The sequence below is a fragment of the Sebastes fasciatus genome, chromosome 5 (genome assembly GCF_043250625.1).
Source record: "Sebastes fasciatus isolate fSebFas1 chromosome 5, fSebFas1.pri, whole genome shotgun sequence".
In the NCBI taxonomy this organism is placed as follows: Eukaryota; Metazoa; Chordata; class Actinopteri; order Perciformes; family Sebastidae; genus Sebastes; species Sebastes fasciatus.
In genome coordinates, this window is record NC_133799.1 from 28,976,978 (window position 1) to 28,986,949 (window position 9,972).

At 38.9% G+C, this 9,972-nt stretch overlaps 1 protein-coding gene across 1 annotated transcript; it reads left to right on the plus strand.

The window, feature by feature from the left end:
- Nucleotides 1-320: 320 nt before the first annotated feature.
- On the plus strand, nt 321-7,718 carry atpaf1 (ATP synthase mitochondrial F1 complex assembly factor 1). The gene is made up of 9 exons (XM_074636317.1): nt 321-584; nt 2,374-2,482; nt 2,853-2,915; nt 3,908-3,970; nt 4,569-4,619; nt 5,265-5,312; nt 5,446-5,541; nt 6,656-6,763; nt 7,145-7,718. Exons 1-9 carry the CDS (start codon nt 361-363, stop codon nt 7,325-7,327), a joined length of 945 nt encoding a protein of 314 aa, XP_074492418.1. The 5' UTR covers nt 321-360; the 3' UTR covers nt 7,328-7,718.
- Nucleotides 7,719-9,972: the final 2,254 nt, after the last annotated feature.

The following is a 9,972-nucleotide window of genomic DNA, read 5'->3' on the forward strand; positions in this document are numbered from 1 at the left end:
TCACAGAAATAATTGTATAAACAAATTATATCCTTCTCTCCCCCATCCCTAGAACAATATTACTGCACCATTAAATAAACAGAGTTACTTTCATAAAGAATTACATTTATACATATACATTAATTAAATCCGATGGAAACATAAACGAAACACATACAAAAAAAGAAGAAAAAAGGAAGAAGGAAAGGACCTAAAAAAATAAAAAGATAAGTAAGTTAAAAATAATAACAATAAATAACATAAACAAACAAAGTTACAGTACTAACTTAATGAAATAATGTATCACTTTAGCCGGAACCAATGTTTGAAAGCCGTTCCCCGCCGGAGCACTATAGACCGTTCCCCGCCGGAGCACTGTAGATGGTGGACGGGAGTGATGTGAAGATGTCGGTGGCGCTGGTGCAGATGTCTTGTTTGTACCGGGGCATGTTGGCGGTCCGGTCTACCGGCATCAGGCCGCTGATCCCCGGGCTGGTCCCGGTGATGTTCAGAGCCTTCTCGGTGCGGAAGAAGGAGCCGGAGGAGCAGCTGGAGGAGAACCCGTTCTACAACAAGTACCAGCACAAGATACAGCAGCTGCAGAGGTCAGCGGACAGACGGCTGACGTTAGCAGCGACGCCGCGTTACACCAGACCTGCTTTACAAAAGCGGTGTTTTAAAAGTATTTTGATTTTTTGACAAGTGTAAATACTAGTTAAACCATCGCAAAAGATTTAATTGAAATTCTGATGAGTTAATGACATAATCGGCTCACATTTAAACCACCAAGCAGAAATTATAACATTTATTTTGCCAATGTAATAAAGGAGTGTAAACAATTCAGTGACCTTATCATCAAAAGACAAACTTCTCTGAAGTAGATTAAATTAAACGACAATTTTACGCCGAAATTAGCACAAACTAGACTCTTTTGATTCACTGTCCTGTATGATATATATAGATATATATATATATACACACACACACACATATATATATATATATATATATATATATATATATATATATATATATATATATAAATAAGAGGAATAATTTAATTGAACCCTCCACTTGACATCCCCACCTAATCAATGAGTTTAAGATACACAAGTGATGGTTGTTATGGCTTTGCAAACGGCTTTTCTTTAAAGGTCCCATATTATATATAAGTGAGATTTTCATGTTTTTTTATTATAAAGCAGGCTTAAATCCTATAAATACTGTGAAAGTATGGAAACACTCAATCCACAGGGAAATACACACAGCCTGTATTCAGAAACTCTGCATTTGAAACAAGCTGTCAGGACAAGATGTCACAAATGTACAATATTTCGACCCTTGACACAATTTTAAATGTAAACATTCTAAATGTGTCCCAGTTTATTTCCTGTTGCAGTGTATGTGAATGTCATCAGCTGACAGGAAGTACACATGGACCTAAGCTGTTGCCTAGCAACACAATTATGTTGCAATTCCATCAAAATGCACTAAAACGGAGCGTTTCAGACAGGGGGTAAATAAAGGTATATTCAGGCCGACAGTATGAGGAAAAATAAAGTTTTTTTTAACATTACAGCATGTAAACATGTTCTAGTAGAAACACAAAATACAAGTATGAACCTGAAAATGAGCATAATATGGGACCTTTAAACTAAATCTTTAGGTTATTTTCTTGATTAATGATTTTTGGCTATAAGATGTTAGAAAATAGTGAAAAAGTACATCACAAGTTCCTTATGTCAAACCAAATAAGTTCCAAAGTAACCCAAATATATTCAATTCCCAGTGATTACACCCCCCCATGATTAAAACAGAGAAAATCACACAATCTTTATAATTGAGAAGATTTGAACAGAAAGTGTTTGGATGATTGCTCAACAAATGACTTAAACAAATCATTGACTTGTAGAAGTGTTTAAAAGCAGGAACTCTGAGAACCCTGAATGGATGAATCTTAATCTTCCAACAGACACAAACGAGGAAAGGAACATCTTTTCCCTCCCTGAGGGGAAACACTTAAACTTCATGCAAAGACGGGGGAAACACTGAATAATACAACAAGTTGACTTTCGTAGTGTACTGAAATATGTTTGGTTGGCTTTCTAGAAGCTAAAGTTTTCTCTAAAAATGGTCAGCAGACGGACACAACTTGTTGATAATGAGGTAAAACATGGCCGACTAGAAGTCACTCTGAGAGTGCTGAGGTCTCTTGTCTGAGTTCGTTACAAGGAGAGTTGGAAGTCACAGACTCAAGTAGAAGTGTACAGGCAGGTTTACTAAAACTATAGCCTAAATTATTGCTGCATTTAACCCCATCATAGACTTAAAGGGGATTTAGTCCTTTTGAAAGTTGCTGGCGTTTCACTGATTCGATGTCTGACTTGTTTTCAGCGCCAAACCACAGGAGTACAAGGTCCGAGTGGAGAATCGCCATGAGGCCAAGAAGGAAGTTCTGGGACACTCAAAGCAGGTGGAGTTCGTCCGGCTCATGGAGCAGGAGGTGCGGTATCTTTCAAGAACATATTCTGGATGTCCTGAAATATCAAACAAATTAAAATGAGGGATTTAAACACATTTTTAAGCATGTATGTCGATTTTTGGGGCATCATCTGATAAAATGTGAGAGCCAGTGTTCTCACCATTGAAACACTTTCATCAAACCTTTACCCAAACTTTTTTTTTTTTTTTTATCTTGAACTGGTAACAGTGTTCATTGAAATGTCTTAAAGAGTTTGACAAACCAAAACTCCTGTGAGCCTGTTTATTATCTAGGATTAGAGAACATGTTTCTGTGGTTTCATTTCATCATGACGGCGCTGGAGCACAGAGGTTTGACTGTGATGTCACTTTTGTTGCGGGAATCTTTGCAGTTGGAGAGAAAGGACAAGCTGGCTGCTGGCGATGGAGCATCAGGAGGTTTCACAAAGAACAAGGTGGGCAGTTTAATCAGCCTGATCTTCCATTATATTGTTTTCAGTTCACTTTAAATGTATTCTGTTTTTATGGTTATATTCAGAGCTGATTACTTTTTTTAAATTTAATTTCTTTTATAATTAACGATACTCAATAAATGTCAAGTTATTTTTTTGTGACAACTGGTCAAAAAGCTTCCACTAAGGTATTTAATTGACTAAGATGTGAAACAGAGATAAGCACCAAAGTTTCACATTTTGAAAAGCTGAAACCAGAAAATGTTTGGCACTTTTACTCAAATGATCATCCATCCATCCATCCATCCATCCATCCATCCATCCATCCATCCATCCATCCATCCATCCATCTATCCATCCATCTGCAACCGCTTATCCCGTTAGGGGTCGCGGGGGGGCTGGAGCCGATCCCAGCTGACATTGGGCGAAGGCAGGGTTACACCCTGGACAGGTCGCCAGTCCATCGCAGGGCTGACACATAGAGACAGACAACCATTCATGCTCACATTCACACCTACGGGCAATTTAGAGTCAACAGTTAACCTAACCTGCATGTCTTTGGACTGTGGGAGGAAGCCGGAGAACCCGGAGAAAACCCACGCTAACACGGGGAGAACATGCAAACTCCACACAAAAGGGCCCCAAGCCGGATTCAAACCTGCGACCCTCTATTAAATGATTAAATGATTAACCAGATATTATAATTGCTGCATATTAATTGAACTCATTGACAAATCAATCCATTGTTTTTTTGTACGGTGTTCGTTGCATTTTGTCATTCTTTCGTCCCGTTCTGTGGAATCATGTCTGATGTGTTGGTGCATATTTGATCGCAATCAGTTTCATTTTCATTTTGCTAAGCGTTTTAGCTTTTGTAGTATAAAAAAAAAAAGTCAGATGAAATGTTTTCAGTGCAATGATGATGATGATGATGATGATGATGATGAAGAAGTAGTTTGTACTGATAACGGACTGTGTAATGTGCTTTTCTTCAGACGCTGGGCTCCATCCTCAACCTGAAGATGATCGGGGACAAGACGGCCGAGGAGATTACAGAGGTGAGTCTGTGGCGGAGGGGGGGGGGGGGGTCAGCCTCACGCCCGTTTAACCACCAATAGTCACAATGAGCCTCCTGCAAGAACCACTCGTATGAACACAAGTTTTTCACTAATGGTTTGTTTAATTCATTACTTCATTACTTTGAAACAATTTGGAGTTTGAAAATCCTCTATAAGATAAACTTCATAATTGTGTTTTATCCTGTTTGACTCTGAAATTCGATTTATAATATGATTCAAAATGTATTCATATAGCTTAACGACACTCTTAATTTAAATTGTCTATTGATGATATTAATATATTTTCTGCATTAATTGAAGGTTAATTTGTCTGCATAGAAAAAAAGTCAACGGGGAGTCGTGTGATGGCTGACGTACTTCTTTTGGATGCCTTATGCGTCAGGCTCCTGGAAGAGAGCGCGTCATGTCTTTAGACAGCGTGCTATGACAGATGAATGGGGCAGGACCTTATATGGTATCATTGATACCAAGAAAATTAAGGAGAAGAATACGAAAATGTTCTTGCATGAGGTCCATTGTTTCTTGTAGTAGTTGTTTAAACTGTTCTTTGTTTTGACGTTTTGTGTTCTTCTCTCAGCTTTGGATGAGCTATTATTCGACCAAAGACACAATCAGCGCCGTCATCCCGGTGAGTTTGACACCAGAGAACATTCTGATACAGCACAGAGTCTCCCAACATCTAATATTTCCTAATGTCATTTACGTCTTTTAATATTTTTTTTTTACATGCTTGGATTGAATTCATAAAATGAGTTTCTTGTCTGGAACAACAACTCATTTCACTTTGTTTAACTTCTGTGACCTGTACCTCTTGTTGCAGACGACCAGTTACGTTTTTGTGCTCCTGTGTGCTTGTTTCCTTCTTTTTAGTTAACATGACATCTTAACTCTATGGTGAACAGTTACACCATGAGCTGTTGAACAAGTGATAAGGTTTTGTTGCTATTCCAGATCCAATAGCATCCCACAAATATAATTCTTTTTAAGTTTTTGCTTGAAAAATCCTGAATCGTGAGGTGTTGAAGGATATAGTTTTCCCTGGATTCCCAAGTTTATGATGAATCTTGTCTTTTCCTTTCTTTTGTTTCTATAGCTGCTTTTATGTTTTTTTACCATTCAAAATGTTTGCTTTTGACATACACTGCTATAATGTGCAATTGCACAATGAAGCTTGTAAATGGAAAAAAAAATTCATAAACAGACAGTTTTATAGATCCAACAATGAACACACTCTGGTCATATATTCAATAAGTTGTCTTCCTTTATATTGCAGACACAGATGTACGAGATGATTTTGAGCAGATCAAAGTCGTGCCCGATGGTAAGATCACTGCTGCTCACACTGTGTTATTATTAAAATAATAAACAAAATACATTTTGTGAGCATTCACTTATTCTGCTACACAAGACCCACTTGTTTAACATCAGCCTCTCTGTGGTTTCCTTCTCCTCAGTTCCTCTACGCTCTGCCTCAGAGGGAAGGTTATGAGTTTTTCTTGGCTCAATGGTCCGGACATGAGCTCCACTTCACTTCCCTCATCAACGTCCAGGTAAACCACTTCACATTCTGCTGGGAGAGTGACGCTGTTTTCATGAGCTAACTTCATCCCTGTTGATTCTACATTTTCACTGCACAGCAACAACTTCACAACAAAAGATGCTTTGTCATCTGTGCTATACCTTGAATGTGCATAAAGTTATTAACATTATCATACTTTTTATTTAACTGACAGTTAAACATGGTAATTGTAGTGTCACTTGGGTAGCAAAATTAATATCAGTCTAACGTTTCTAGTAGGGCTGCACAATTAATTGAAATTCTATAAAAATTGCAATATTCAATATGCATTTTTCAAATTTTTTAAAGGTGAAATATGTGTTAAAATACCATTTTAAATGACATATTGTCATGCTGCAGAGATGTCTTGGCCTACACATAATATTCTACAGACATAAAAAAACATCTTTGTTTGGTAGAGATCCCTGCAAAAAGGTTTCATCATTCATCATTCATATCATTCCCTCTAATGTCGCAAAAAAAAGCTAAGTAGAAAGCAACTGCAATATCTGTCAAAATAATCAAAATGAGATCAGTTCAGACCTAGTTTTCAGGTAAAAAATAATTATATTTTTTGCAGACACACTAAGAGCACATTTAAGGTTTTGAATTAGGTGTGTCTGTTTATATATTTTAAAGTCTGGAGTATAGTCATGTTGAAGTAGAGATCAGACAGTGGTTAACTGTTCAAACACATTCCGTGAAAGAATTTTTTTTCAATTATTTTTATAGAAAAATAAATGTGTAATTTCCAGGTCTTGATGAGTTTGCAAAGTGCACAAAACCTGGACAAATAAAGGAAAAGTATGGTGTCTAGACAGGCAATCAACACTACTAATTTGGAGGTAAAAATGCAGGTAGATACTTAAAGGGATGGTTTGGGTGTTTTGAAGAGGGGTTGTATGAGGTACTTATCCATAGTCAGTGTATTACCTGCAGTAGATGACGGTCGCACGCCCCCAGTTTGGAGAAGCAGGCAGGAGTACTGACACAGGAGCAAAGCAACATGCTGCCGTGACCGACAGCAAAACATATTTTAGCCAAATTCAATATCCGTATTACCTGGAGGTGTTAACTGCAGTTTTTCTCTCCCTGCTGGTGTCCAGACGCTGGGCGAGAACGCTCCCAGTCAGCTGATCCTCTACCACTACACAGACCTGAAGGATGAGAAGGGTGTGGTCCTCATGACGGCCGAGCTGGACCCCAAGTTCATAGTAAGTCCTTCACCTGTATGAACCCACCCGGCCGGGCTACACCCTCATTAATGGACCTCACTGGTGTTTTTGCACGTCTTTTCCCATCATTTACAGATAGTATGCACCATGTGGCCAAATATAGAACAAATAAAATAATAATAAATTAGGCTTGTCAATCGATTAAAATATTTAATTTTGTCCATAGTTAATGGTGATTAATTTCATATTTTTTCATCTATTAAAAATGTCCCTTAAAGGGAGTATTTAATACTCTTATCATCATGGGAGTGGAAAAATATGCTTGCTTTATGCAAATGTATGTATTTTTATTATTGGAAATCTTGAAGGTTGAAAAATACCAACGTTGCCCTTTAAACCGTTTATCCCTCCTCTCCCCAGACCGTCCACCAGGCTCAGTGCTTGGCCAATCAGGTGCAGCTGTTCTACGGCGCGCAGAGGCAGGAGACGTACCGATTGGTCGAGGCATTTAACCACCACCCTGCAGAATTCAAACACATGTCGGTGATAGCGGAGCTGGAACAGAACGGCTTGGGCTCGGCGGTCGCGCCCGGGGGACGGTAGGAGGACCGACCAGCTCACTGACAGCCGGATTCCCAGGATCTACATTTAAAGGGACAGAAAGAAAAGTGCTGCTTTGCTCAGCACTTTCCGTGAGGATTCACCTATTCTTCATACTGTACATGAAGTTTGCAGCAGCGGCTGTTTTAGGCAAAATCATTTAAAGGAGCCATCAGTAGCTTCTCATGAACTCTGTCTGGGACTTGATCATCTGACATCTGCTACATTCTGCATACATTTTTAACCACAGGAGAGTAATGCGGTATTGATATGATGAATAAATCCCACTGTATCCGTCCTTCTATATTAGACTGGACCAGAAGGACTTTGTTTGCCCAGTTGCTATCCCTGAAAACCCACGTGACGTTTAATAAATCATGTTCAAAACCCCAAATCTTTGAATCTGGCTGCTTTCATGCTGAAATATTCTACATAATTCTGATAGACTTTTCTTTTGGGCTTTGAACAAAAGTCATCGGGCGTCGTAAGCAGACATGTTTCTTATAATGTATAAGTTTTACCTCCAAATAATAGTTATCGACCCTGGATGGAATTCCCAAAGTGAGTGGAGGACAGATCCGCAAAGCTGAACGAAAAACAAATTAATCCCGACCAACATTTACTGTTAAAGTTTACTTGCCTTTTGAAAAATATGACAGGTGTTATCTTTTGTAAAATTGTCAGTCAAAATCAATATTTTTGCAGGTGGCATTTGGTGAAAGCGTCTGGTGCACGGTAGTTATCGCACTGTATCCTGTGAGTTTATACTGTAATCTACATTGAACTAGGGTTAGTGTGGCAAGGGTGATAGCAATTTGTTAGCCATGGTAGCCATCTCTTTGAAGGGTAATTCCAGTTTATTACAACTCAGTTGAACAGCTAGTTGTACTCGTCACAAGTTTAACTGCTGAGATCTGGGAACCTGTCTGACTTGACTGATCTCGACTGACACACGGTGTCCTATTGATGCTACCACTGGGGGGCGTCAGAGTGGTATAGCTTCAAATTCTACACAATAGTGGCTTTAAGAGAGTCCAGTGGTATTCAGCCAGCAGCAGTGTCTCCTTGGTGTAAATCCAACACCTAGATGTGTCAAGGTGAGTAGTCTGGGGCCGCTCTGTGCTGCATGAGGACATCGCCATGGAGGTGTGTATACATTCAACCAGACTTGTTCAGCAGCTTACAAACTTTGAAGGTTTTTACTTCTATACTTAACATTTTTTATTTATTTCAGCACCTGAAGGAGGAGGAGGAGGTTGTCTCTGAGACACGATCAGAAGTCTGTGCAGAAGTCTCCATCTCCTCCAGAGGATGTCCACATCCAGGGAACCCAACAGCATTCCTTCATGATCAATACCATCCACAAGCTCTACTCAAAGGTAAGAACGCATTCAGATACACATCAGGATTACCTAAATTATCATAAAAGTGCATTAGAGTAACTGAACACTAGAGTTGTTGTTTTCTGGCTAAAGTGAAATGTAGAGGCTGTGCATCCGTAAGCTTTCGTTGATGTTTTAATGCCCTCTAGTGGTCATAAATGATACAGCTCTGACATGCTGCACTTAGACATCAAAATCATTTCTGTCCCAAATTTTCTGCAGTTTGACCGTATGCAGGTGGTAAGAAGCAGCGAGCTCTTCTTAAAGGGATAGTTCGGTGTTTTGAAGTGGTGTTGTATGAGGTACTTATCTATAATCGGTGTATTACTTCGTCTGTGAGCCTCCAGCTTGGAGAAACAGACAGGAGTTACTGCACGGGAACAAAGCGATGTGCTGCTGCGGACGGCAGCAAAACATATTTTAGCCACCTAAAAGAAAAGCTTCCCTTAAAAAAAAAATCAATATCCGTTTATGTGTACGCTATATTTAGAATATTTTCTGATGGGGAACTGAACTGAAAGTGAAACGGATATACATTTTTTTTGTTTTATGTGAATCTTTCTTTAAGGTGACTAAAATATTTTTCTGCCGGCCCCGTCCACAGCAGTACAATGTTTTGCTTCCATGTCGGTATGCGATATTACGAATCCTACTATAGTGAAGGCATGAGGCAGAGTAGGCCAGGCCATGCCTTTGCTATAGCAAGATTTGTAATTTAGCTGTCGGCACTCCTGTTTGTTTCTCTAAGCTGGGGGCACGCAGACCGTCATCTACAGTAGGTGACTGACTATGGATAAGTACCTCATACAACCGCACTGTTCAAAACACCCAAACTATCCCTTTAATACGTATTTAATACAGAACAGAACTGCTATGATGAAAACATAATAATAAAAGGTAATATCTAATAATTAAAGCCAACAGCGTAAAAATGATACGTCAGCTAACGGCTTACGAGTAACCAAAGAGTAAATAGCTAGCTACATCTGAATAAATAATGTGATCTCAAATTGTGATTTAATACATAATGTCATTTTAATATAATAAACAAAATGATGATCTAGTTCTACTTACTTGTGTAAGGGAGACATTTCTGCTGTTGCATTTACTGTATGTACTATAATGTAATATCATTTTGAGGTAGTTCTTAATGAGGGGGCAGAGTCACACAGATGCAGCTGATAGTTCATTATTCACTTTTATTGTATTTATACTTGAGAAAATACTGTGCAAATCCCCAAATGCAGTCATTAAGGGATGGTCAGA